The sequence below is a fragment of the Camelus bactrianus genome, chromosome 16 (assembly GCF_048773025.1).
Source record: "Camelus bactrianus isolate YW-2024 breed Bactrian camel chromosome 16, ASM4877302v1, whole genome shotgun sequence".
In the NCBI taxonomy this organism is placed as follows: domain Eukaryota; kingdom Metazoa; phylum Chordata; class Mammalia; order Artiodactyla; family Camelidae; genus Camelus; species Camelus bactrianus.
The window spans coordinates 59,165,944-59,192,117 of record NC_133554.1 but is presented as its reverse complement, the minus strand read 5'-3'; the positions used below and the strand labels follow the sequence as shown (position 1 = coordinate 59,192,117).

Below are 26,174 nucleotides of genomic sequence, written 5' to 3'. Positions count from 1 at the left end.
GATCCCAGCCAAATTCTCAAATGGACTGTGGAGACTCACGCAGAAGCCCGAGAGGGCGAAGGGGAGGGCGGGCGCAGTCCTGAGAACAGGGCTGCCCGGGCAGGCCTCTGGGTGGGGGCTGGTGTGTGCTCTGTGGCCCTTACACATCTCCTCTTGGTGCCTGGGCAGGGAGGACCGTGCTTCATGGGTGGCCTGGCAGACATCTGGGGTCCCTGGAATAGGGGGGAGGTCTGTGGAGGTGAGGCACCTGCGGGGGCTCTGGATTTGCCTCCGCTGTGTCCTGTGACCGCGAGCCTGGACAAAGGCGCAACGCCAGCTCCTATCAGGATCTATAAGGACTTGTGTGGGTGCCAAGAGAGCAACTCGTGACACGCAGCAAGCCTGCCTCCCACTGCCAAGCGTGAGGGCCAAGGCCAAGTGGGCTTCAAGGACCCGGGGCAATCCCCAGAGGCACACCGCACCTATCTCCAGGTCTGAGACACTTAAGAGCAGCCTGCAGTCTGGGGCAAGTCAGGGGTAGCTGGAGGGGCCAGGACCCCCATCAGGAGGCTGAGCCAGGATGCTGCCTAGGAAGACAAGGCCCAGGGTCTTCAGGTATGACTTTTGAGCTCAGGCAGAAGCACCGCCCTAGTCTGCCATAAGCGAGTCAGGATACGTTGGCCTGGTGGCCCTCAAGGTGCAGGGCCACCCTCACCTTTGATCAGCCACCCCTAGCAAGACCAGCAGAGAACAGAAAGCCCCATCCTTGCGGGAGCCCGTCTTCACCCCAGATGCCTTGGGAAAATGGGGAGGGGGCCTAGAGCACAAGCAGCCTCCCCAGGTTACTGGCAGAGGGGCCTGTGACCATGCAGATCTGGGCTGGGGAGTGTCCCTGAGCCCTGGGAGAGGGCAGCAGGCCCAGCAGGCCACACCCAGCCCCAGGTAGCCACAGTCCCCTCTGCTGAGTGAAGGCACGCCCAGTGATCTGCTGATGGTGAATCATTAACCCCCTGGGGATGGTGCCAGGGGCCACAGGCTTGGCCAGTGGGGCTCTGGTCAGGGAGTGGCCTCATCTGCTCCTTGGACCCTTCCTACGAGGCCCAGCAGGGAGTAAGACCTCAGAGAGGACACTGAGCTGGTGGGGGGTGGGGGCGGCTGTGCATGCACACCAGGGAGCCTGGCAGCTCCCACCCAGACATGGCACTCCCAGACACAGTGTCCCTTTCTGGTCCCCCAGCTGACCTTGCAGCTCATTCTTCCAACAGGGCCAAGGGAGGGGGCCAGGGAGTAGGCAGCCTGGAGACTCAGGCCAGAGGGTGTGGGCCTCCAAGGGTCACAGGAACAATGCCTCTCCAGAGTGGCCACTCAGAACGTCTTGCAGCCCCCTCCACCCAAGCCCCAGGGGTCTCCCACCTGGGCCTGCGAGGAAGGAATCCACTGCCCCTTCCAGGCAGGGCTGAGGTGGGGCCTGACTCAAGAGAAGGAAGCCATAGGTCCTTGGGGCAGGCAGGCACTGAGCAGGGCACATAGGCTTGGGCAGCCACTGCCATCTGTAAATGCCACACTCTGGCAACAGGCCACCTCCTTCACTTCCCTTCTGGCTCCAAGACCCAGCTCCCCGAGGCCCAGCCCCCAAGGCTCCTCTAAGCACCTGTGGGAGCAAATGACACCCTCAAGGGCTGCAGAGCACATCCTCCAGCCTGTCAGGCTGTCTCTTGCGGGGCTGCTGTGCCCACCCAGGGTATAGGCCTTATTCCCACTGCCCAGGGCTGGGGCTGCATTTCCTGTTAAGGACCACCAATGTTTAAAGACAGGGAGTTCCACAGGTGCCCTACACCAGCCCCTGGGGGAAGATCTGGTACCAGCCGTGCAGCAGCTGCTGCCCCTGCAAGCAGGATGCGCACTGCCCAGTCCCACCACACTGCTGTCGGCACCAGCCTGACATGGGTCTGGGAGGACAGACCCCTGCACCCACAGCCCACCCCAACACAGGACTCAGCACACACGGAGCCTGAACAATGCATTTTTCTCAACAGCCACCAGGGGGCGCGTGAACTCGCAGTAGGTTCTCGAGTCCTCCTCCCTGGGGCTTGCACCGGCAGTGACTGCCACTCCCTCCCCATCTCAGTAGGTCCATCGTCTGTCCCAGAAGGGAACTGGCCACATGGTGCGGGTACCCGGTTCTGCTCCAGCGCAAGTGGGTCCGCTGAGCCTGGGTGCGGGGCGAGGAGCAGGTGGAGCCCTGCCCAGCGCCTGGGACCCGGTCCACAGTCGTCTGGACGGCCTACTCCAGAACCACGGTGCCGCCCACTGCCTCCAGGGCCGCCTTGATCTTCTCGGCCTCGGCCTTGGCCACATTGGCTTTGATTTCCTGGGGCAGGGATTCCACCAGCTTCTTTGCCTGCCAGAGAGCAAAGTCAGAGCCACCCTAGGCCGGGAAGGGGGCCGGGGAACCGAGCGGTGCCTGGAGACGCACCTGCACGAGGTTGATGCCCTGGACGTAGTTCTTGATTTCCTTGATCAGCTTCACTTTGTCCATGGGCTTTGCCTCTGTCAGGCGGACAGTGAAATGTGTCCGTTCTTTTTGTTTGGGGATGTCTTCTGCTGCCTGGGGGAGGGAGGGCAAAGTGGCGGCAGGGTGAGAAAGGACAGGGTGAAGCAGGCGGATTCGCTCCCTGGCCATCCTGGCCTGTAACTCCAAAGGTGAGGCCTAGGCGGGCAGCCCAGTGAAGCCTACAATTGCAGCGGGAGGCCACGGCAGGCCAGAGAGGCCCACGCTACTGCCGGGCCAGTCCCTGGACCCCTCAGTGCTCTCCCTCCCTCATCTGCCCTCCCATTTCCCAAAGGCTGCTCTGAAACTGCCCTCTGCCCCCACCACCGGCACTCTAGGTCCCTGTCCCTTAAAATTGTAAGTTACAAGACAGGAAGAGTGACACCGAAAGTGCTTCCTTGCAGAAACGGTCCTGCCGTGGTCTTCAGCCAAGCCCAAGGCCACGCCGATGACAGGCATACGACCAAGTTCAGCTCCATCTTCACCAAATAACCAACTACGGGACGACAGGCATGGCAGAGCTCCTGCTGCCACTCGTGGGGACTGCAGCACCCGCTGGAGCAGGGCCCATGGGCCCACACAGCCCTGGTGTGGGGCTGCTGTCCAATTATTAGTGTTCTTAGACGCGCTCCAGTTTAAATAAGTCACGTGGTAATTTTCTCTTCCCTTGCCCCAAATGTTCAGTCTGTAAAGCCACCTTCCAGCTCACAGCACAGATAATGCTGGTGGAACCACCAGACACACCTGGGATGGGGGCGGCTCTCCAGGACCCCTGAGCTGGTTTCCTCAGTAGGGTGAAGACTGGCAGAAGGGGAGCTGAGAGCGGGATTTAAGAGGTTCAAGAGACCCAACAACCAAATGCAGCACAGACCTTGTTTGGATTTGGGTATGGAAAGTCTGGAACTATTGGTGGCACTCGAATAGGCTAGGGTGGGAACCCTGCTGGCTGCATCCACGTGCAAACAGCACACGACAACACGAGGAAACACCTGTGCCATGAGATGTGGATGCTCGGGGATACAGGAGGGACAAATCCGAAATCTGTCATAAGCTTCAACAGACAGGTGGGCAAATGTGACAAAAACTTTATAACTATCAAGCTTGGGTGATGAGCATAAAAACAACCATGCTATTATTTCTATTCGTGGATAAGTATGAGATTTTCCATAACAAAAATTGAAAAAGTAAACAAAAAAAAAGCAAAACCCCCCCAAAAACCTCCTCCAAAACTCCCAAATTAGTTTGTGGATTCAAGTCTTCTAGTTTCCACAAAGAGCCCCAAACGTGTCCCAGGCACCCAGAGGATGGACATGCCCCCTCCCTGTGCCCACTCTCTGCTCCATCCCGACAGACTTCATGGTCACATGTCCACCACCCCTCTGTGGAGAATGCCTTGTTCTTGTCCTCAAATCCTCATGTCCTCCCTCAGAGTGTCACCTCCTTGAAACTGTTCCCCTCCCCTCCCTTAAGCTTCTTCCTTCCCTGTAGCATTTATAACTGTCCTACTGTTTGGCACAATTTCTTTTTTTCTTTCCCCTCTCCTGTGACTCAAGGACTATTCCCCTTCACAACAAACATGGTCTCCACATGGGCAGGGACCTGCACATCCTTGGCAGGGAGGAGGTCACAGGGAGGGAGGGGAGCCCACAGCCAAAAAGTGCACACAGATCTGTAAGGCGTGTTGACTGATGCAGAACCCAGGAAAGGGACAGAAGAGAAACCTGGCTACGTGAGGTGAGGCAAGATGGGGCCAGACACCAGAGAAACACTCTTCTGTGCACAGGACCCCAGCCTGGGCTCACCTCGGAGGCTGCCGCGGCAGGGGCAGCACCCGGCGCCACGCCACCCATCGGCATGAACCCGACATCCTGAATCTTCAATGTTTTCTGCAAGGACAGAGGAGAGCAGTTTCAGGAGCTGGCCGCCACTCCCAGACGCGCTCAGGGACACTCCTGGCACAGTCCTCACACTCGGGGAGTCCACTTTCGACAATTTACCAAACTCTCAAGTTCCCCAGGAAGGGACCCCAGATTTCTCCACCCAGGCCAGGGATGCTGTACCTTCAGGAGCTCGTTGAGGTCTGAGATCTCCAGCAGCGTGAGGCTGGCAATGTCCTGGACTAGCTGCTGGATCTTGGGGGGGTACTCCTTGGGGGCGTTATCCAGGGGCGCACCAGCTAGGGCCTCCCCCCTTCGACGGCTGCTGCATCTCATCAGCCTCAGGGCGCAGACACGTGGTACCTGTTGCCTAGCCCCCATTCAAACAGACCCGTCAGCCTGGCACGGGCGGATGACACAGGCCGGGCAGATAGGTGCCATGAGTTCAGGTCTAGCTCCTTGGCGCCGACCCAGGGTCCTCAGACTCCAGGGTCCATGCGGACAAAGGGATCTCCCAGCTACTTTAACCCAAATGGCTGTTTGCAGACACGCCACCCACAACGTTAAGTTTCCGGTTTGAATGAGCCGTGTCAGCCCGTGCTGGCAGGACAGCTACTTGAATGCATTTTGCAGCACAAAGCCTTTCAGAACCTGGGGTCGCCGGCGACCGAACGCCGGATCCACTCAAGGGAGTCCTCGCACGTCACTGTGTTCCGGGAGAAACTGATGCCCGGAAAGGGGCAGGGACCCGCCCAAGGTCATCGGGGCCACCCCCGCACTCTCGGCGGCCCGCGCGACTGGACGGTAGGCAGGCGGCGGCCCCATGCCGCGCACCCCCGCCGGGACCCGCCGAGTCCGGAGTGGCCTCCCGCCAGCCGCCCGCGGACGCCGCCTCGACCTGCACCGTCGGTGCCCGGCCGAAGGCCCCAACCCTGCCCGCCTGCCCGGCCCTCAGCGGCCCGCAGTACCTGGCGAGGAGGAGCGCGGCGGCCCGAAGCCCGAGACACGGCCCCCACAGGGGGCTTGCGGCCGCCCGCAGCATCGCTCCGCGGGCGGGAAGGTCACACGCGGATCCCAGGAGGAGGGACGCTCTAGCCGCCCGAGCCACGGGGCATGCGAGCTGCGGACGACACTCTAGCCGCCAGAGCCGCCGAGCATATGAGCTGGGGAGGACTCTCTAGCCGCCCGAGTCGCGGGGCCTAAGAGCTGGGCGCGGACGCTCTAGCCGCGCCTGGACTTGCCTTCTCTCGCTCCTCGAGATTACCCACAAGGCAGCGGGCCGCGCAGGCGCAGAGCCGCGTTGGCGGCCTCGGCCGGCTCCAGCCCGTGGCGCGCTGGGCGAACGAAGGCCGGAGAAGGCTGAGGCTTGGCGCCGGGTTCCGACGGGCCGGGACCTGGCCTTGTTGGACAGCGCAGCGACGCCTGCCCCCCGAGCCCGGGCTCGTGACGTTTGCGCTGCCTCAGGGCGGGCCGGAGGGTCCCCAGTGCCCTTCCTCGGCAGGTCTGTTCCAGGGACCCGGCTTGTGGTCACCTAGCGGGAGGAGCGCCCTGCCCTCTGCGCCGCCTTCTCTTCGATTTCCTCTTGTACCTAAAGCGACTGCTTTTCCAGGCAGCACGGGGGCACGTTTTGTCCTGTCGGGGCCGCCCTGGGAGCGAGGCCGCCGCCCTCCGGGGGACCAGCCCGCAGCGGGCTCGGGAATCGGCTAAGGGTTGTGACTGAGCTGAGCCTGGATGGGGTCCTTGGCGGAAGGGCCAGCCTTTCACCTGGGAAAAGAGGATTTGTAAGCTTGGGCTCTGCCTCCAGCTCTGAATCCTTTGCAGTCCTGCCCCCCTGTCCGTCCAGCTCCCAAACGTCTGGACGTGGGTGTCCCCAGCCCCTTGAGTCCTCTGCTTTTGCTCTTGAATGCAAGCGGCAGCCCCCCTCGCTGCTGTCCCAGATTTAAGAGCCCAGGGGGAACAGACCCCCACTTTAGGTCGAGTGGAGAAGGCAGGGCTGCCCTCTGCCCAGCGTTCCGATGATCCTGGCCCTGCCTGTGACCTGAGCTCAAGTAGCTTATCTGTGCCTATTTAGAAGGGCTGATGTGGAGGTCACCTAAGAGGTTTGGGCACTTAAGGTGTGCAAAATGTCAGGATTGTCTTAAACACTTTTCCTAGGCTACAACTAACCAGCATTGTAGAATCGGACTGAAGCCCTGGGCCCTGCCAGTCTCTCCCAGGAGTCAGGGCAGTGCAGGGCTGGGTGGGCAGGATGGTTGCTCAGCTCCTGTAGGGACAGCTCCTTGGTGCTCGGTCTCAGGGAGGAAGAGCAGATCTGCAGCTGAGGCCAGAGCAACATCCACTAGTGGAGACTGTGGAACTGGGCCTGGGGCAAGGGACAGGCTGGCCTTTGGGGGCACCCCATCTAGAGTTGGACTGGCTGCCCGCCACCTGCCTTCTGAGCAGACACTTGAATACTTGTTGAAAGATGTTTTATTATCACTGTTCCATTCCGTCTACTGAGCAGGGCACTGGATGAGATGACAGCTCAGAAGAAGAGAAGCTGGAGACAGGCCCCCAGCCTTCCTGTGAGGGCCAGGAGCACCCCTGCTGACAGCGTGGGGGGCCACACTGGAGGGCTCTGGGGAGCACTCACACGAGTCACAGGCCCCACGGTCTCATGGGTGGGGGTGGGAAGGCGAGAGCTGTGAGGCAGAGAGACCCCACTCCCGCCAGCCATCGCAGGACCTGACACAGGGGGCTGGGGGCTTCCTCTCAGAGAAGGTCCTTCCCTTCCACCCTCCTACCCAAGGCCCAGCCCTAGGGAAAGAAGTCAGACGGACTCAGGGAGACAGGGACAGGGATGAGGCCTGGGGGGAGGAGGAGCCAGCAGGCGAGAACAAAGGAGGAGGCCTGGGATGAAGGGCCACCCCAGCTCACATGAAGCAGGGACACTACACGCAAGAGAGGAGAGAGCAAGGCGGGCGGACGATGCTAGTTAAGAGACGGAGGCAGCGGTTTGAACCGTAGTGTTACTCTGGATGGCGAGCTCCCCGGCTAGGGTCAGTCAAACGAGATGAGCTGGGCTTCGCTGCCCTGCACCGGTGGCCCCTGTGCAGGTGGCTGCTGGGCCACTGGGGGCTGCTGCTGGGGAGGGCCGCTGGAGGGCGCCATCTGGGGGGACACATGGGGGCTGTTGGTCTGTCCTCCCTCCCTCTTCCCTCCCTAGGCCCCCGCCTCCCCAGCCTCTAATGGCTCTTCTAGAACACTTGTGTCCCAACCTTGCCCCAGGTCTGCAGGCCCCCAACTAGGCCCAGCCTGGGCTGCACCAGCGGTGGTCTCTTGACTCCCTCTTTCCACTTGTCACGGGCTCCCGGTCCTCCTGTCCCCAGCAGAGCACAGACCCCAGGAAATTCTGATTAACGTCTATGGAGTTGAACTGATGTGGCCTGGGGCTCTTAAGTAAACGCACAGTTTCGACATCCCCAGGTGTGACTGTGTTTAAGTCCGGGTTCTGCCTGCAAAGCAGCAGTCCTCGCCAGCACTGGCCGCCTTCCCAGGGCAGCCCCGCGGCCGTTGGGGGCTCAGAGCGAAGCCTGTGCCCCCCTGAGCTGGCTTCCAGCACGGCCCTCCCTGGGGTCATGAGCTGTGATGGCGGCCCTGGGAGAGGCTCACCTGCTGGTACATGGGCTGCTGCCCCGAGATGTAGGGCTGCTGCGGGGGTGGCAGAGATGCATCCTGGCTGGGGAGGGTGGTCATGAGGTTCTGTGGAGAATAAAATGAACCTGAAAAGGGAGCTCTGAAACCAGATAAACAGCACTTCTGACTTGGAAAATCAAATGCCAACCAGCAAAGAGAGCCCAGTGGAGGGGACATGGTGGGGAGAAGGGCGGAGCCCGACAGTGCACCCCCAGCCTCTTGCCAAGGGTCCCCAGCCTGCCCCTGGCCGCCGACCCCACAGCCACGGCCTCTCACCTGCATGCTGTAAGGCTGGTAGCCCATGGACACGGACTGGCTCCCCATGTAACCCATGGTGCCTGACTGTGGGGGCTGGGAGATGGCCGGGAGGCTCTGCGGGGCCTGGGAGGCCACGTTCTGTGGAGGGAAGGGGGAACGGGAGAGAGCTGGGCCCAAGTGCCTCACAGTGCGGCTTTGTGGGGAGAGACGTGGCCCACCCGCCTACCTGGTACCCCTGCGTAGGGGTGGGCTGGTAGGACGAGTAGGCTGGGCTGGCGGTGGGCCCTGGGGGGCCCTGGGGGGCTGCCTGGGTGCCAGCGGCCCCCGCTGGGTACATGTAGGCGCTCACCATGCTGGGATCTGCAGGGGAAAGGAGGCATGAGCCCCCACCCTGAGGGTGGGGGGTGCGGGGGGGCCTTCCTCTAAGTTGTCCTTTTCATTGTGACTTTGGAACCAAGTTCATGTTTCACGTTCTCACAAGAGGGTGATAAATGAAACCGAGGAGGACGGGAGAGACCCCTGCAACGTGTGCCGTCAGGAGACCCGACACCCAAACTGACGGGTGGTCTGCAAGATGGTGGGGCCGGTGCTCTTTGGGAAGTCTGTCACAGAACCCTAGGGCAGACTGAGGAATGTTCTAGATTAAAGGAGATGAATGAGGCAGAACAGCTGAACACAACACATGACAGGTTTCCTGTTGGCACAAAGGGTGTCTGGGGCCATGCATGAGAGCCGAGCTGGGGTGGACACAGTCACACCATGGCCTGAGAAGCCCCTGGCCTGGCGTCTGTGCCCAGGCTACACGGGAGCATCCTGGTTGAGGAAACACACTAAAGCCTCTAACAATAGAGGACGCCCCGCTTGCCACTCACCCTAACCTGGGCCAGAAGCGAGTGCGCATGGGAAGAGGCAGGGTGGGGCATGGGCACACCCGGGGAACCTGAGCACCTCTCTGAACCGCTCTTCTATTAAGTCTGACATCACACCGAGGGAAAACAGAACAGGGTAGTGATCTGGGCTCGTCTTGACTGCTCCACGGCTCCCCCACCGCCCGCCAGCCCGTTACCTGCTGTGGCCCCGGGCATGCTGGCGTAGGGGCTGCCGGCGGCCGGAGCCGCCTGGCTCATGTACATGGCGTGCATGGGGGAGCCCTCAACTGAGCCCGCGGGGCTGAAGGTCCCTGCGAAGCTTGCGGGGCCTGAGGGCTGGTACAGCACGCCCCCTGCCGCGGGCATGGCCTGGAGCTGAGGACAGAGACAGGCTGTCAGAGCAGTTCTCGGTCCCCGGCGTCCCCCGAGGGCGCGGGGCAAGGCTGGGCACGTGCCTGGGCATAGGGCAGGGAGAAGGCGGGCATCTGGGCCCGCATCTGGATGGTCTGCTTCTGCTGCTCCAGGCGCATCTGCCGCTCCTTCTCCTGCTCCTGCAGGCGCTGGATGGCCAGCTGCCGCTGCACCTCCAGGTACTCCTGCTTCTTCTGCCGCATGATTTCCAGCTTCTGGGCCAGCTGGATCTGGCGCTGGCGCTCCGCCTCCTCGGCCGCACGGCGCAGCTTCTCCCGGTGCTCCTCCCGCAGAGCGCTGAGGGCCCCCCGGGCATCCCGGATCTGCGCCAGCTTGTCCTGCAGCCCCTCGTAGTACACTGCGGGGGAGGGCAGAGCGGGGGGGCCCTGGCATTGGCCGGAAGCACGGGCTGCTCAGCGGTGGGCACCTGCTCCGGGAACTGCCTGGGCCTCCCTCGGCCCCGCCGAGTGCTTGTCAGCAGGGCAGCGGGCAGCTGGGCTCCAGGAAGGGCGTACACGCGCACGCGCGCACACTCTCTCCCCTGGGCTGGCTGGCCTGCGCTTAGGGGGTATTTCCTGCCACGGGGGTGGCCTGCTATGGAGCCCGAGGCCCACGCCTCTCCCGGCCTGACAACGCCTGGCCCAGAAGGCACCCCCAGCCCTGAGTGGGTGCAGTGGTCCCTGACCGGAGCCCCGTGGCACCTACGCCTGCGCTCGTCCAGCTGGTTGAGCAGCTCGAGCAGCTGGGGGTGCATGCCATTGATGGACTGGAAGAGCGACAGCACGGCCGAATCGTTGGTGATGCTGCGGCCTCGCACGTGGTTGCTCTTCATGCGGTTGACAAAGGTGGTAACAGCGTTCTGCAGGGCCTTCAGGAACTGTGCGTGGCTCTCCTCCGACTCCCCGTTCTGGTACTGCGGGGGCACAGTGCGGTCTGGTGAGCACCTCCCGCGTCCCCAGGCCCGAGCAGGGACCCTCCGTCCGGATCTACCAGGCACTGAGCTCCGAGCCTGCTGCCCACCTGACCGGGTGCTCCTGGCAGCTCTGAGAGGCACCCTCAGCACACGGCTCACAAGTGAGGAAACAGGACCATAGCACAGCGTGGCTGAGACGAAGCTGCCCGGCCCTGGTCTCTTATTCCAATGGGCAACAAAATGCACAGCCCCAGGAAGGCCCCAGACTTGTCCCGGTGGTTCTGGGCTGCCCTAGAGTATTCTGATCGTTCAGGGTAGGCTACGAGTGTCCGAGCTCTGGCCCACAGCCAGCCCAGACAGAGCTGATGGAGGGTTCTGAGCCGGAGAAGCCCAGCTCCAGGAGGCCACTGCAGGCACCACTCGGCCCTCCTGACACTCTGTGCTCCCAGACACCCAGATTTCCCCTAACCCAAGGAGGGAGCCGCAGCTTACCTCACTGAAGGAGCCACCGGCGGGAGTTACAGGCTGAGGGTCCATCTCCGGGAGGGGAGTCTGGAAGAGACCGGAGGGTGAGTGGGGTTCCACCTTCGGCCTGTCCCTGTGCCGCCGTCCCAAGGACTGCGGGCAGCAGCCCGAGAGCAGCCCCTCACCTCCACGCTCGCAGGGCCTGAGAGGCCCTCGGTGGGCTGGACAGTGGGCTCTGTCAGGGGCACTGGCGCGGATGGCGTGGGGCTCCTCCGAGCCTCCTCCTGCTTCTTCTCCCAGTAGTTGCGGTTGAGGTACCGGGCGAGCTGCACGGGCAAAAGGGGGTCACTCTCGAGGGCCAGGAGGCAGTGAGGGGAAATTGCCACCTGCAGGGCGTCCTCACCTCGGGGTCGATGTCCTCAGCCAGAGGCGCCGACGAGTTCTGGGGAGACGTGGGGGGTGTGAGGGGCCGTGGGCCAGAGAAGCAGCAACCCTGGCCGTCGCTCAGGAAGCCTGGATGGCGCAGTGCTGACAGTGGACCCCAGAGGCTGGCCAGAGCCAGTCCAGTCCCCAAGGGGCTGTACACAAGGTGCAGGGTGGTGCCGCGCCAGCCCTCCCAAGAACCCTCCAACACCCAAGGGGCAGGGGCAGGGCCACTCTCGGCCCCACCCCTGGAGCCCTGCACAACTTGCAAATAACTTTCTGAACCTTCTGTCCCACCTGCTACCCACCCACTTTCTACAGACGGGACTGGGGCCAGAGAGAGGTTGGGCCAACCCCCAGAAAGCAGGCCTGTGAGGGCTGCAAGGGAGGCTAGAAAAAGGCAGGGCCCTTGTGACCCCAGGCTCCCCACCTTCTCCTACCTTTGCATCGTCCTCTGCCCGACAGGGGCCCCAGCCAGGGAGCAGAGGCCTGTGAGAGCCAAGCTGCACCATGACCACTGCCGGCGAGACGCTGTGTCCTTGCCCCAGCGCCTGCCCCCCACACCCTCCCACCCACCACGGGAAGGCGTCTAAGGCGAGGCTGGGGCGGCTCACCACGGGTGAAGAGTACAGGCTGCTGGCAGGGGGCGCTGACGAGGCCACGGGCGCGGGCTCCGCCTTAGGGTACGCAGTGTAGGCCGACTTCTGTCTCTGCAGGAGAACCAGGAAGAGGGTGTCGCCAGGTGCTCCTCTCGGCCACCCCCACTGCCCTCCACCTGCCTCTGCCCCCATCCCCAGCTCACCATCCTCTCCTTCTCCTCGGCCTCTGACTGCGATAGGGCCAGTGCCAGCTGCAGCTCCTCCTCCTCCTGCAGGGCCGTCTCATCCCTCTTGGGGGGCAGCTGGGAAGGCAGGGCAGGTGGGCGGGGTGCCCGGGGCCCAGGAGCGAGGCGCAGCCTGGGGCCCGGGAGGTACCTGGGACTGCTGGGACAGGGGACTGGTCAGGTACTCCGGGGGCAGCTCCGTTGATGAGGCAGCCTTTCCCTCCGCTTTCCTGGAGGAGACAGGACACCGTGGGTAACCAGGCACCAGACGCCGGGCCCCCAAGTTCTCGAGGACACTGCCTCGGCTTCCCTCCCATGTCCCCACAGAAGGATGACAGAGGTTCCACCGGCCACTCCGGAGAGTAGCTGGACCCTCAAAGCAGCTGTCCACCTCCAGGCTGTAGGGCTCCGGGCGGGTCACCAGCCTGTGCTGCAGCCTCTCTCCTGGAAGCGAGGCTCTGACACCCACCTGGCCAGGCCACGGCCCACGGAAAGGCCTCCCCGTAGAACGGCCCGCGGACACCACCTCTCTGGGGGTCAGGACCCACACCGGGCGCTGGGACAGGCAGACAGCGGGGCCTCCAGACCAACCGCACAGAGCCCGACCCTAATCACGAGGAAACCTCGGACCCACACCCAGAGACACTACGACAGCCTGAACCCGGGCAATGTCCTGTCATGGAAGATGAGGGGGCTGAGGCACAGCCGGGTTAGGCAGCTGAGGTGACCAGTCCTGACAGAACAGAACTGCCAGGGAACACTCCTGGGACTCGGGAAGCCCGAACAGTAGGTGTCGGCACCTACTGACGCCAGACGCCCCAACTCCACGACTGTGAGGAGAACATGCCCCTTGGGAGGCCACGTGGGAGGTCGAGGGGTGGGGGTCCGGGGCCTGCTGCCCACCCTCAACCGGTTCAGGACACAAGGCGCGTGCACAGGGACACAAGCAAGCGGGGCAGGTACATAAGTCAACGGGGCCACCAGGGGACTGGGGGGAGGGGGCGTCCACGTGGGGTCTTCTAACCACTCCCGCCACCTCTTCTTTAAGTTTTATTTCCAAACCAGAAACTTAGAAAGACAAACTCAAGCACCTGGCCGGCTGGTTTCAGACCCCGGGCGCCCGTCTGGCTCTGCCCCGAGTCTGGCAGGGCCGTGGGAGCAGGGCCCGGGTGGGCCCCCCAGACAGTGGAGACAGAAGGCCGGCCCGGCTCCAGAGCCCATGGGGGACTCACTTGTTGAGCTGCTCATAGCAGGGCTCGCACACCCGCACTTCCTTCTCGATGCCAAACTTGGGGATGGTTGAGTACTTGGAGGAGCACTTGCCACAGAAGATCTGGCCACACGCCCGGCAGTGGTGCTGCAACACAGGGCAGGTCAGGGCGGCCGGTCCGTCCCCCTTCGTGCCCACTCTGCCCAGCACCACCCACTGCAGACACCGTAGGCTGGGCCTCCCAGGCCGGGGTGGGCAGAAGGGCCTGGGAGGCCAGAGGCCCTGGGGGAGTAGGGCACACTTCCAAGCCCCCGACTACAGCCTCCATTTGGGGGAAGTAAGTATATATTGAAAAGAAGAAAGTTTACAAAAAACGTGAACTGCCCTGACAAACAAGAGTTTTGGTGGGCGGTGGGTGTGGTGAGTCTGCTCAGACGCCCGGGCCCAGCCCTCGCCACGGCCAGCCTGGACTTGGGTGGGAAGAGACGGTGGCCCGAGCGTCCAAGCCGGACAGGCTGAGTCAGCCGAGAAGACTCGGCTAACGGGCTGTTGGTTGAGGGAACGCAGACCCAGAGTGTTTCCGGGGGCGTGTAGCCTGGCCCAAACTTTACCCAAGGGCACCGACCATCAGACACAGGACCCCAAGGTGACTATGCTCACCACACAGCTGGGGGCTCAATGTGCTCCCCCCTACCAGGTCCCCAAGAGGAGAAGGACCATGCGTGGGTGCAGTGGCCTCATGACAGCAATGGGTGGCCTGGGGACCCTCCCCCGGGGCAGGCGCACTCACCTTGCGGGTCACGACCCCAAACTGTACCCGGCAGCGGTGGCATTCCTCAGCATCCACCCAGTCTGGGGCCTGGGGACGGGCAGAGTCAGGGTCACCCAGCCCCGGCCCTCCCTGCCAAGATTCCCACTTCCCACAGGTGGGAGAAGACCCTGGTGTGGGCAGGGGACTGGAGCCAAGTCACTGCAGACAAAGGAAGAACTCGAGAAAGGCGCCCCCTCCAAAGACATTTCCTTTCTAAAGACACGACAGCTAGACTTCCCCCAGCTCTGGAGACGTGTCACTATGTTTTAACTTTGTGAGCCCGCGAGCTGCAGCCCTAGGGCACCGTGAACCGGGTTCCCGTCTCCGCCTGCAGAGACGAACGTTCCACTCGGCAAGGTCAGCGTTCTCCTTCTCAAGACCAGCAGCAGCTCCCCTGCTCCCAAAAAGCCCGGGTCCCAGGGCCCCTTCTGCTTCCTCAGAGCCACCCAGTCCCTGGACCCCAGTGCCCTGCGGACTCACTCTCTCTGCCGCAAACATGGCGTCACTCTCCTTGAACTCGGGGAAGACGTGTCCTGGAGAGAGGAGGCCACTGTCATGGCCAAGGGCCACCCTGCACGCGAGGCTCTCAGCCTCTCCGGTCCTCGCCCACCTGCCCTGAGGCTTTCAGGAGCTGTGTCCTGGCTCTCGGTATCTGCCTCCCCAACGCCTCCCCTCCGGGCTGGCGCCTGCTGTGCCCTCAACAGCCAGTCAGCTCCACACTGGCCGAACCTGAGGCCCCAGTGGGACGCAGGCCGCGGCCTCCTCCTGCTGGTTCGTCCTCACACTCAGGTCTGGTACTCTTGCCACCTGCTCTCCAGACCTCCCCCGACCATGCGTCCTAGCCACCCCCATCCTCCTCTGGGGAGCCAGGTCCCCCTCTCGGAACCCAGCTCCTCCGTCAACTCACCACTGCACTGCCCGACCCCTGCCCTGATGGGGCATGAGGCCCAGAAAGCAGGGGCTCAGGTGCCCAGAGCTGCACTGAGGCCACCGCTGCTCCCACGGAGAGGAGCAGCCCCCAGCCTGGGTGGGGTGGACACAGCCTCCCTTGGGCCCGCCTGGTGCAGGGTGCATCCTGAGCCTGGGACTGGACCCTCCTGCCCAGCCTCCCCGCTCACCTTCCACCTTCATGATTTGGTACGTGTCCTGGACCACCTTGTACTTGGGTTCATTCCGGAAGGCGTGTGCCCAGGCCTGGATCAAGTACAGGATCTTGTTTCGGACATTTACTTCTACCTGCCTCTGCAGAGAGAGGAGAGAGAAGGGGGGGAAGGGGGGCCTTGGAGGATGCAGGTACCAGAGACATCTCAGTACGGGGAGGCGGCTGGAAGACCCCACTACTCTGACATACGGGGCTGGCAGAGGTGAGCACTGGGGCCATGGACTGACCATCCTCCCTAGACACAGGCCTTCTCCAGGGCACCCTGTCTCTAAGGACAGATCCACTGTACCTGTCTGTCCGCGCAGGGCCTGAACTTGTCTCTAACTGCTGGCAGAAGCCAGGGGTCCCGGAAGAGACGGCTTTCCAACCTAATTCCTGCTGTACTAGAACTACCTGCTCTCTCAACCCCGCCCAGGACTCCATCCAACCACCTCGGGAGCCCTTCAGCCTAAAACCCACTCTGGTGCCACTAATGGCCACCTCGAACAGGCAGAGCCAGCCAGGCTGAGGGAGCAAACGCCCAGCTGGCCAGCCCTGCCCTCCAGGCACAGCCACCCCAGGCACGTGGTGGGGGCGGCAGCTCCAAAAAGTTCCCCACATACAAAGCCATCACCTCAGCAGGTTAAAGCGCAGCTAATCACATTTCTAAGCCTCTCTTGGGGACGCCGTCCACACTCGGCGCTCAGGATGGCGGACTGAGAAAGCTGCTTTGTGGAGACACCGACTGCAGCTCACGCACCCGGCTTGCCCCTCTTCCCTGTAATCCGTGTCAGGTCAGTGGACCCCCTTCCTGCGGCAGCTCTGCTTCTCCAAGGGCCGCAGCCACACGCAGCACGAACAGGGCACAACTGTGCCCAATGGGGAGGGCAGGTCCCAATTCCTCCACCAAGGTCACCAGTCAGGGCCTCGGAGAAGCCCCACTGTCAGCTCAGCCCCAGACAGACTCCTGGCCACGAGACCCGAGGGCACCCGATGGCAGCAGAGACAGTTGCCCACCCTGGCAGCCTCATGTCCATGGGGAGCCCTTCACTTCCAAGGATGGCTGCACTGCCCAACTCTGCATCACACAACCTCCCAGTGTCAGCACCCACGTCATAATCCCTGCAGGCAGGCAGCGAACTTGACCCCCCTGGGTGAGCCCTTGGGGCCCTGGAGGACTTTCTCTCCTTGGCCTGGGCAGGTGTGAAACCCACTGCCCCAGCGTCCCTGCTCTGCTGCACCCCCAACTCTTCCGCCACAAGCACACTGGACTTGTGTGCCTTCCTGCTCAGGGGCCTTCCCAAACCCTTTGGAGCCCCCAAGGCCTCCACTGGCATCTCCTGTCCGCGGCCACATGCCAAGACTACTTCCCCACCTTCTCTGCTGCTCAGTGAGCGTCCTCTGCCCTTCAAAACTCAGCTCCTGCCTCCAAGAAACCTTCCTAACCTCGCAGGAGGAGTGGGGTCTCCTCTGCACCCCTTGGAAGAGCCCCAGCTGGCTTCCCGTAAGGCTTGACCTCATCAGGCAGGTGCCATGGACATTCCTCTTCCACTGTGCCTGGCACTGTGCCTGCCACGCAACCCCCGAGAAGCCCATGTGCGGGTTGGCACACCCCAGGTCAGGCCTCTCCGGTCCCTGCAGGGTGCTCACCTTCAGCAGCTCCTTCAGCTCCTCCATGGTCTGCTTGTTGGCCACCTCGTCGTGGACCGTCTGGCCACAGTTCTTCACCACAGACTCCATGACCTGCAGAACCCAGCGAGAAGGTGGGCCTCGACAGGGCCTTCAGGCCACCCAGCCGGACGGGAAAGCCCACAGGCAGCCTCCGGGGAAGGCCCAGCCAGGGTACTTGCGGCCCTTCTAACTCCACATTTTATAACCAACGACAGACAATGGAGTCAGCCTCGGGGCCTGCGTGCAGCAGCCTCGCCCTCATCCCGGCGCTCCACCGGGGCTGCCCTCACCCCCCGGTGCCTCCACTGCTGGCAGTCCACCCAGCCCTGACATCCCCATGGTTGACGAAAGGAGTCTGGTTACCTCCAGGGCGTACAGGGCCACGTGGGGGTTCTTGTCGTTGACTTTCTTCTTGATGGAACTCACGGCATATTTGGCTCTGACAGGAAAGAGCCACAGCAAAAGCAGAAACAGAAAGGGAGAGAGAACACAGTCTCTGAGACTCAGAAAAAGCCCAGCCGCCATCCGGTCCTTGAGACCTCAGGCAGTCGTGCAGGTGACCACACGCTTCCAAGCTGCACAGAAGTCCTTTAATAACCCCAAGATCTCGAAGACCCCAGCGTGCAGACCACACAGTCGTCCAGCCCTCGGGAGGTGAGCGGGCACTCACTGTGTGTCCCCCTGGCGGATCAGATCGCAGATCTGGAGGATGGACTCCCAGTCAGTCTCCAGAAGAAGCTGGCTGGTCGCTTTGTCTAAGGCAAAAACGCACTTGTTATGGGGGCTCATCCTGCTCTGTGACTCCCTAGGTGGCCCCCCAGCTCAGTGACAGGCAGGAGGGACTGCCTCCTTCCCATGTTAGACATTTAGATCAAATGGAAAACCACTTAAAAATCTTCCTGTCTCATGGCAATAACCACAAGGGTGCGATCCTCCCCAAAATGGAAACAGATAACTTGGAAAACAAGAACAGAAAATGCCTACCACATACTTGTCACAAACCAAATGCTGTTTCGAACACTTTATGTGAACTCATTTAACCCTTACAGAACCTTACGAATCAGTCGCTATTTCTACTTTCTTACAGACAAAATGACACAGAGAGGGGAAGATGCTGCCTGAAGTCACACAGCTCGCTGCGGACAGAGTCCAGGTTCAACACTGTACTCAGATGCCTCTTCGCAAAAAGAGCTCTGCTGCCCTATCCCTCAGAGCCCCTGGTTTTTCCGAGGTTTAGCCTACCTAACTAGCCCACAGCTGGGGCATGGCTGGAGAGAGATGCAGTGTGGACCCCAGCCCTCTGCTTCAAATGTTTTGTGGGGTGAAGACAGGATGGACCTGCCAAGGAGAGTTCTCCAGCCAACCCCTCTCCTCTGTGTCAGACAGATGTGCTGTGAGGCGCTGCTGCTCCAGCCCAGCCAGCACCACCTCCCCTCGAGTCCTACAAATGATCGGTATTGATCTGGCAGTAACTTCTGGGTGGACCACCAAAGGGCTGAACCACCCCATAAGCTGAGTTCCTCAGCCTGCATGTTCCACTGAGGTCTCCTCCAAAACCACATTCAAGGAAAAAGGAGGGTGGGCTCAGGCAGACCAGGGAAGCACCCACAGCGCCTGTCCCAAACACAGAGCACACACAGTTTCATCGAGGGTGGGGGATTTGCCCATGAACATTCCTTTTCCTTCCTAAAACCTGCGACCTCTCAGAGCCTCAGAAGGATCAGCTACCCACCCCAACGCAGGGAACGCCTTCCTAAGCCCCAGACGCTTCCTGGAGCCAAACAGGGACCCACGGCGCTAGTCTGGCTCCCCAGGGAAGCAGCGCCCCAAAAGGCCTGGCAGGCCCCAGAAAGGACACTGCTGGCTCCACCCTTCGGGACCCCATGTCTGGGTCAGAACTCCCAGATCCCACGCAACCTAGGCTTTCCTAGAGCGAGAGGGCCTATTGAGGTTTCACTGTTTGCCTGAGTCACCCGGTTCCGTGACTCAGGACGTGAGGCCCGCTCGGTCGGACGCTGCCGGTCGTTCCCCCGGGGCTCCTGGTCGGTCTCCTGCGCGACCCTCACGCCCTCGGGCCGGCGCCAGGCCCGCGCCCCGGACCGCCGTGCCCTGCGTCGCCGGCGCGCCCGCCCAGGGCCCGGGGCGCGCGGCGGCCGCCCCGGGGCGCGGGGGCCGGGAGGCTTTCCCACGGGGGTCGCGGGGGCCGCGTTACCTAGGAGACGCTCGAAGGTGCCGCTGCCGCGCCCCATGGCGACCCGGACCCCGATCCGACGCCGCGGCGGTCCCTGCTGCGAGCCGGCGCGCCCCCGACTTCCGCTTCCGCCTCCCCCTCGGGCGCGCGCCCGCGTACGTCTCCGGGCGGGTCCGTGTGCTGCTGGGCGCCAGTTGGGCCGCGCCTGCTGAGTTGATAAGAGCCATGAACCAATGAGAAGGCAGGAGGTGAGACCTATCCAATGAGAGCGGGGCTGAGGGCGGGCCTTGCGTCGTCGCGCCGCCTAGATACGGGTGTCGGGTGAAGCCGGGAGCGGTGATGTGTCTCCTGCTCGGGGCCACGGGTGTCGGCAAGACGCTGTTGGTGAAACGCCTGCAGACTATCCTTCCGCGCCAGGCTGGCGGGATAGGGGCTGGGGGACTCCGGGGGTACGGGGGCGCTGGTGGTGAGCGGGGCAGGGGCCGCCCGGGGCTGGAAGCGTCGGGGCCACGGTCCACCTGGGGCGGGGGACGCCCGGGGCAGGGTCGGGCCAGCGCTCCCTCCTCTGCCCGCCTCGGAGTCCTTGACCGCCTCGCACAGCTGAGCTCCCGGGATGGGAAGGGCGACCTGGGCGATCCTCCCCCGACGCGGCCCACGGTAGGTGCCCGCCCTTCTGCAGCTTTGGGAGAAGTGAGTCCCCCTATGCGGTTAGGAAAGCGCTTTGGGTTCTTTTAAGTGGAAGCTGGAGTCCGGCGGTCGGTGTGTTCAGCACAGCCCTTGGGAGGTGGTGGATGTCACCGCAGGGAGTTTGGCTCCGACGGGACAGAGTCGCGGGGGATCCGGAGCCGCCCGCCTTTCACCACCGTTCAGACTGCTTTTGCTGCTGGCCGCAGAGGGCGAATCCCGGTCGTGGGGTCCTGGACTTCTGGGAGCATCTTTAGGTCTCCTCTGTCACGGGTTCTGCCCTAGGGCCTGCGAACTCGAGATGAGGGTAACTCGCAGTGTAAAGGCTGGGCACGTTGCTATCCAGGAGTTCCCCGGGAAAGCGCTTGTGTTGGTCTCTCTGCAGCCTGGTTTCTTCCACAGGTGGGCACCAACCTTACGGACATCGTGGCCCAGAGCAAAATCACCATCCGGGAGCTGGGGGGTTGCATGGGCCCCATCTGGCCCAGTTACTATGGAAACTGTCGTTCTCTTCTAGTAAGTCGTTCTCTTTTGAACTTCCTTTGGGGAAGTATGTCCCCATTCCAGTATTTAATCCCCAATTTCTCTATTTTTGGGGTAGAGTTTGGGTTCCTGGGTGACTGTGCTAGTCAAGGAAACAGGGCCCAGGCTAGAGCTGCTTCCTTCTGGGGCTGCAGCCTGATCCTGCTCCCAAGCCAACATAAAAGCTCCAGGACGGCTTGTTGAGGGCAGTGTTTATTCTCTGTAGGTACCTGTGATGTCCACTCACTGCCTTGCTGCGCTGATTGTGTTTTTTCATTTTATGTTTGAATTGTATATTCCCCTGGTTCGTCCCATTCTGGCAAGACCTGTGCCCTAGATTCCAGGAGAAGTAACCTTCCTTGGAGAAGTAACGGCCCCACGAGTAGAGAGACTTCCGTGGAGGTGCAAACAAACAAGCAACGCCATCCTCCTGCAGGGGTCGCTCCCCTCTGCTCCTGCCTGTCCCCAGCCAGGCCTGTGATTCCAGGAGAGGAGAGCCTGCTGCAGGAGCCTAATCTCCACTTCCTCTTTCCCAGTTCATGATGGACGCCTCCAACCCCACACAGCTGTCTGCCTCCTGCGTGCAGCTCCTGGGTCTCCTTTCAGCAGAAGAGCTTGCAGAAGCATCAGTTCTGATACTGTTCAATAAAATGTGCATGTCCATGAGCCAAGAGGGGTGCAGGGTGCCCCAGGGCGGAGCTCCCGTGGGGCAGCTGGGAGGGTGGCTTGTGGGGGGTTGGGGTGGGCTCCTGGCAGCCCACCCTGACCGGGCACTTCTCTCACTCCAGTGACCTGCCCTGTTACATGACCACGGAGGAGATGAAGTCGTTGATCAGGCTCCCAGACCTCGTTGCTTGTGCCAAGCAGAGTATCACCACGGTGGAAATCAGCGCCCGGAATGGCACTGGCTTGTCGGAAGTGCTGCGTTGGCTCCAGGACACCCACAGAGCTAACGGTTGACTGCAGGGCGGAGGAGCATGGCTGGCCTGCTCTATGGCAAGAAGGCAGAGGCGGCACTGCCTGGCTTCTGCGGTCTCTTGCTTCCATAAGGGCAGGATGGCCCAGTGTGAGCCCCAGGAGATGTGCTGAGTGCACGCAGGTCACAGAGCCTGCTGACTGTCCTCTGGCTCCTGCACTCAGAGAGGAGGACAGGCCTGCCCAGTGGCTTGTGTCCTGCTGCTATCCTGGGGCGGTTCTACTGGGGTCTGTCCCCCTCTCCCTAGGGGATCTGCTCTGTCTACTGCCGTACAAGTTCCAGCCTGTTGGGTTTCAGATACACCGACAGTGGGATCCCTGCAGACAACAGGAGGTACACGAATCAAGTGTTATAGCAAGAACTAAGCTTTGAGCTGGAAACAGTAAATGTTCATTACCCAGAGGAGCCTGGAGGGCACAGGGTTCCCACAGGTAGTCCATGGTGGGGAAGCCGTGGTGGAAGGTACCGACCAGCTCGTGGCCAGGCCCTTGGGCCGCAGTTCCCCAGGATTCCACTGTGTCCTTTTGTCTCAGCCGAGGCCACTTGCAGCAAAACACCCAGTTATCGATGCATTTGTGTCCTAGGCCCTGTAACGGATTAGCACAAACTGTGGCTGTAGCTGCATAAACTTAGGGTCACAGTGCTGGCCTGAAATGCAGGTATCAGCAGGCTTGGTTCCTGTGGGGGGCTCCGTGAGAGAATCCGTTCCTTGTCTCTTCTGGCTTCAGTGGCTGCTGGTGATGCTTGGTGTCTTTGGCTGGTGGCTTGCAGGACTTGAATCTTTGCCTCTGTCTTCACATGGTCATCTCTCTTCTTATGAGGATGCCTGTCATTGGATTTGGGGCCCAGAGTGATCTCATCTCAGGATCCGTAATTATACATGTAAAGACCCTTTTCTCACATTTGAGTCTTCCGGGGGTTATGACTTGGATATACCTTTTCAAGCCATTGTTCAACATGCTGTGATCCTGTAAGATACCCTCTGCTTCTGAGTGTGGTTGTGAGTTGTGTACAACAGCCTCTCCACCTCAGCTGGCAGGCTGGCTCGGTGGGCTGTGAAGAACTCAGGGCTCTGCTGTCTCACACCCTCTGTGCAGACCCCCAGCCCTGGCCCTCATCCTCCTCATGGCTTCCAGCTGGCCCCTTTGCAGGGGGAGCTCTGTTCCTGCAGAGGTTGTAAATGGTGCCCAAGCAAGCCCTACACATGCTGCAGGGTGACATGGGCTCAAGTCTCTTCCTCCCCAGCTGAAGTGGAAGGCCTCCCGGTTGGGAAGGTTCCCGATTGCCTGTTGGCTGTCCACGGCCCATGCCGCCGCCTCAGGCTCACTGTGCAAATCGCCCGTCCTGCTCCGTGGTCCCGCGTGCCACCAAGCAGCTGTGGGTGCCAGCGGTCTCCCTCCTGAGATTGATCCATGGAGACTTCGGGGGATGCACGGTGACTGGCTGCCAGACATCCCCAATTCCAGGGCGCCAAGCAGAGCCTGGGCAAGACCTTAAAGTGTTCCAAGAACGCCCTCAGCTGTGGCTGAGCCTCCCAGACACAGTCAACGCCAGCGGGAGCCCGGGACCAGCTCTGGGAGCACCAGCCCCTGACCCGTACCACCATGTTGACCAGTGCCAGGGCCGGGCTCCAGTTAACCTTCTGTTTCAGTGTGGGTGTGTTTTAAAGCAGGATTCTCTGAAATGAGGCTGGTGCAGGTGGCACTGCTGAGGAGCTAATGCCGAACCCTGGGGGGCCTCAGGGGGCCTCCGGAAAGCGCGCGTGGCTCTCACCAACCCCACGCGGCCGCAGGGCCCCAGCACCGCAGGTCTCTAGGACCACCCCTGCGGCTGTGCCGTGGCCTCACCCCCTCCTGACTGCAAGGCGGGATGTCCAGGCCCAGAGGGGACAGACGGGGACACCTCACGCCGTCTGGGCTCCCGTTCCCCTAGTCACCGTGAGAGGCAGCCCTCGGTCGCAGTAAACGTCCTCTGAGGGCCCGTCTGGGCGCAGCCATCCTGAAGGACCCAACAAGCGGGTTTCCCACGATCTGGGGGCGAGGACGGCTGGCTGAGCGGGAGCCCGGGGCGTGGGGCTGCACGGTGAGGCCGGAGTGGTGATCGGAGCCCTGGCGGGGACGCCCCATACCTGGCCTGGTGGGAGTGCCAGCCGCCGGAACGTCTGTTCCCTGGGCTCTGAGCCCACAGTTCTCACTGTCGTCGTGTTGCAGGGCTGGTCACTCTCCCTGCAGGACCTGCCACCTGCACACACCCCACACTCTGCCCCGGTGGCAGGTGACCTTCTGAATGCTGGGGTCCCACTAGACCTCCACCTCACCTCCCAAGGTTGGCCACCAGAGGGGCCCACCCAGACTCAGTGTCCTTGTTCATAGGATCACCTGAACGGCTCGTTACCGCAGGGGCTGGGCAGGCCCGGAACTGCTGGCTCCTGGACCATGGCTGCCCTGAGCCCTCCTTCCTTCTGCCAAGCCTTCTGCAGGCCTTGCTTCCCACCGACTTCCCTCCCAGCCAGCCCACCAGGTTGTCCCCATGCCCACTCTGTTCAGCAGCAGGTGGCGAGCCCCGGGGCAGCCAGGGCTCTGGTTCCCACCAAGCCTTGCTTCAGACTAACGGGCCACACAGATGACACGCAAACCCCACCTCCCACGCCCCGCACCAAGGCTCCTGGGGGCTGTGCCTGGTGCCCAGGAAGCGGCCAAGACAGCTCAGGGGGACACCAAGGACGGGGAGGGGCGGGCCTGGGAGACAGCTCCAAGGGGCCCCCCCAGTGATGGGAGTGCCCGCAGGACCGCCCCCACCTGCGCCTCAGCATCCCTGGGTTTTCAAGCGGATTCCAGCAGAGTGACACCTGAGAATGACGCGGTGGTCAGAGCGGTTTCCTACCAAGAAAGAAGGGTGTCTCATCTCAGGGAGAGGGCTGCCTTCCCTCCGGCCCCGAGGCTGACACACAGGTCAGGCCACCTTGAGAGACAGCCTCATATAGGAAGTAGCAGGCTCCCAACTTATTGGCACACCTTGTAGACTGGTGTGTCCAGTAGGGTGGACGTCCCTGCCCCTGCTGTTGGGGTGCTCTGCTGTTGTTGGGCTTCTGTCTTGGCTCTGGGCCTAGAGAGTGCCAGGATCTAAACAAAGAAGGAGCAGCAGAGACGTGGCTCCAGGAGGCAGGGGCTCTGTCATCCCCGACGCACACCCCCCCCCAAGACACTGGGGCAGGTACTTCCTCCAGTGGGAGGGGAGCAGCACCTGGGACACTTGCCCACACAGCCCACCCTGGACCCCGAGTTCCACGTGGGTGCCACAGGGCCCGTGAGGTCAGCACTCACATCTCCAAGTACGGAGTTCCCAGACTGGTTTGGGGGTGCAGTAGGGGCCTCCCAGGTGTCAGCGAAGACTGCCTCCTGCTGGCCCTAGACGCCAAGCAGGCATGGAGCACAGTTTTCCATAGCAGGGGTGGCCAGAGCAGGAATCCAGACCGGAGGTACACAGCAGAGAACCTGTGTCCAGAGGGCCAGCCAAGGCCGAGAGGAGGGGGCTGCGCCAGCACCCATGGTGAGACAGACCTCCGGGGAGCAGAGATGACTGTCGAGCCACCACTTCACCCAAGACATGAGGTTGGTTACAGGCAGTCCAGCACATTCTTAAGTGGAGGGTCAGGCTTTGTGCCTCTGCTCTGCCGTCTCCTGATGGAAACTGAACTGGGTGCAGGTGCCGGTGGGCTGCCTTTTCTCTGTGGCCTGCCTGAGGCCCTGGATGCCACCGGGTGTGGCTTCACTTAGAGATGCCCAGATGCTTAAAAGTATACGAAACGTAAATGCTTATGACGTGTAGATGGGTCCTCTTATTTATATAAAGCGTTTACATAAAATCTGTATATGTTACTCACGTAAAATGTAAGTATGTAACAGTATGTTAAAGATAATTCACTTGGTTGTTAAAAATGAGTGAAAGAAAAATCGAGTTTTAGCGGGGAGGGTGTAGCTCAAGTGGTAGAGCACATGCCTAGAATGTCTGAGGCCCTGGGTTCAATCCCCAGTACTGCCACTGCAAAATCAAATAAGTAAACCTAATTACCTTCCCCCTGCAAAAAAAAAAAATCGAGTTTTTAAATATCAGTGATTTGAGACAGTTTAATGAACTGTCTACAGGGCCCTGTCCAAGTGACAGCAGAACCCAGCATCACCTTGTGCAGATCCAGGCAGCCCCGGGCGAAGAGGCTCCGCCTGCAGTCCCTGGCCGGCGTGGGCTGCTGTAAACCACGTCCACTGCCATCTGTGCATGGGACAGCTCTGAGCACCGCTGTCCCCGTTAGAGCGTTTCTCTGACACCGTCCCAGACACTGTAGCCTTCTCAGCGTTGAAGATCGTTTCACAGCCTTCAGCCATCGGGGCGGCGTTAACTTGGGTCAGGGAGCAAGGCAGCAGACACCCCCCGAGTGGAAGCTCCCTCATCCAAGGTCCCAGCAGCCCTCGTGGCAGGTGCTCACGGGCTCTTGCCATGAGCCCCAGTCCAGACTCCGCCCAGGGCCAGCACCCCAGCTCCTACTGAGCCAGCCTCACTGGTCCCCACTTAGCATGTCCTGAAGGGCAGAGCTACACGCCCTGTTTTACAAGACCAGGTGTGGGAACGTCCCCCAGCCAGTCAGGTACAAGCTTCACCTTGGTTGATTGACTTAACTGTCACCCCAAGCGGCTGCTGGTTGGGTTTCTCAGTGCAGTCTCTGCCTT

General features: G+C 61.7%; 3 protein-coding genes across 5 annotated transcripts; 1 reads left to right on the top strand and 2 right to left on the bottom strand.

The window, feature by feature from the left end:
* Positions 1-2,111: 2,111 nt before the first annotated feature.
* Positions 2,112-5,638, bottom strand: MRPL12 (mitochondrial ribosomal protein L12). Its single transcript, XM_074343997.1, has 5 exons — positions 5,376-5,638; positions 4,591-4,777; positions 4,333-4,416; positions 2,456-2,587; positions 2,112-2,380 (listed from the first exon to the last, which is right to left on the bottom strand). The coding sequence occupies exons 1-5, from the start codon at positions 5,447-5,449 to the stop codon at positions 2,264-2,266; spliced, it is 594 nt and encodes a 197-aa protein (XP_074200098.1). The 5' UTR covers positions 5,450-5,638; the 3' UTR covers positions 2,112-2,263.
* A 1,220-nt stretch (positions 5,639-6,858) lies between these two features.
* HGS (hepatocyte growth factor-regulated tyrosine kinase substrate) lies at positions 6,859-19,442 on the bottom strand. 2 transcript variants are annotated; one of them, XM_074343969.1, is made up of 21 exons: positions 19,290-19,442; positions 17,748-17,832; positions 17,441-17,516; positions 17,057-17,149; positions 15,384-15,507; positions 14,746-14,798; positions 14,245-14,313; positions 13,477-13,601; positions 12,396-12,474; positions 12,224-12,322; positions 12,036-12,131; positions 11,402-11,440; positions 11,184-11,324; positions 11,026-11,085; positions 10,326-10,533; positions 9,665-9,978; positions 9,407-9,584; positions 8,567-8,700; positions 8,359-8,478; positions 8,059-8,148; positions 6,859-7,557 (listed from the first exon to the last, which is right to left on the bottom strand). In XM_074343969.1, exons 1-21 carry the CDS (start codon positions 19,324-19,326, stop codon positions 7,447-7,449), a joined length of 2,331 nt encoding a protein of 776 aa, XP_074200070.1. In that variant the 5' UTR covers positions 19,327-19,442; the 3' UTR covers positions 6,859-7,446. The 2 variants fall into 2 exon arrangements, with proteins under 2 accessions (XP_074200070.1, XP_074200071.1); XM_074343970.1 differs by lacking the exon at positions 6,859-7,557 and adding an exon at positions 7,568-7,765.
* Positions 19,443-19,592: 150 nt separating this feature from the next.
* Positions 19,593-22,428, top strand: ARL16 (ARF like GTPase 16). 2 transcript variants are annotated; one of them, XM_074343994.1, is made up of 5 exons: positions 19,593-19,925; positions 20,355-20,468; positions 20,799-20,876; positions 21,011-21,126; positions 21,263-22,428. In XM_074343994.1, the coding sequence occupies exons 1-5, from the start codon at positions 19,608-19,610 to the stop codon at positions 21,432-21,434; spliced, it is 798 nt and encodes a 265-aa protein (XP_074200095.1). In that variant the 5' UTR covers positions 19,593-19,607; the 3' UTR covers positions 21,435-22,428. The 2 variants fall into 2 exon arrangements, with proteins under 2 accessions (XP_074200095.1, XP_074200096.1); XM_074343995.1 differs by lacking the exon at positions 20,799-20,876.
* Positions 22,429-26,174: the final 3,746 nt, after the last annotated feature.

Coding starts and splice junctions, on each gene's coding strand:
- MRPL12 (XM_074343997.1), bottom strand. CDS start 5,449: ATGCTGCGGGCGGCCGCAAGCCCCCTGTGGGGGCCGTGTCTCGGGCTT. Junction 2,588..4,332: donor CTGCCGCGGCAGCCTCCGAG/GTGAGCCCAGGC, acceptor TCCCTCCCCCAG/GCAGCAGAAGACATCCCCAA. Junction 2,381..2,455: donor AGGGCATCAACCTCGTGCAG/GTGCGTCTCCAG, acceptor GCTCTCTGGCAG/GCAAAGAAGCTGGTGGAATC.
- HGS (XM_074343969.1), bottom strand. CDS start 19,326: ATGGGGCGCGGCAGCGGCACCTTCGAGCGTCTCCTAG. Junction 17,833..19,289: donor CACCTTCGAGCGTCTCCTAG/GTAACGCGGCCC, acceptor TTTTTGCCTTAG/ACAAAGCGACCAGCCAGCTT. Junction 8,701..9,406: donor CATGCCCGGGGCCACAGCAG/GTAACGGGCTGG, acceptor TTTCCCCTGCAG/ATCCCAGCATGGTGAGCGCC.
- ARL16 (XM_074343994.1), top strand. CDS start 19,608: ATGTGTCTCCTGCTCGGGGCCACGGGTGTCGGCAAGACGCTGTTGGTG. Junction 20,469..20,798: donor GAAACTGTCGTTCTCTTCTA/GTAAGTCGTTCT, acceptor CATTCTGGCAAG/ACCTGTGCCCTAGATTCCAG. Junction 21,127..21,262: donor CTGATACTGTTCAATAAAAT/GTGCATGTCCAT, acceptor CTCTCACTCCAG/TGACCTGCCCTGTTACATGA.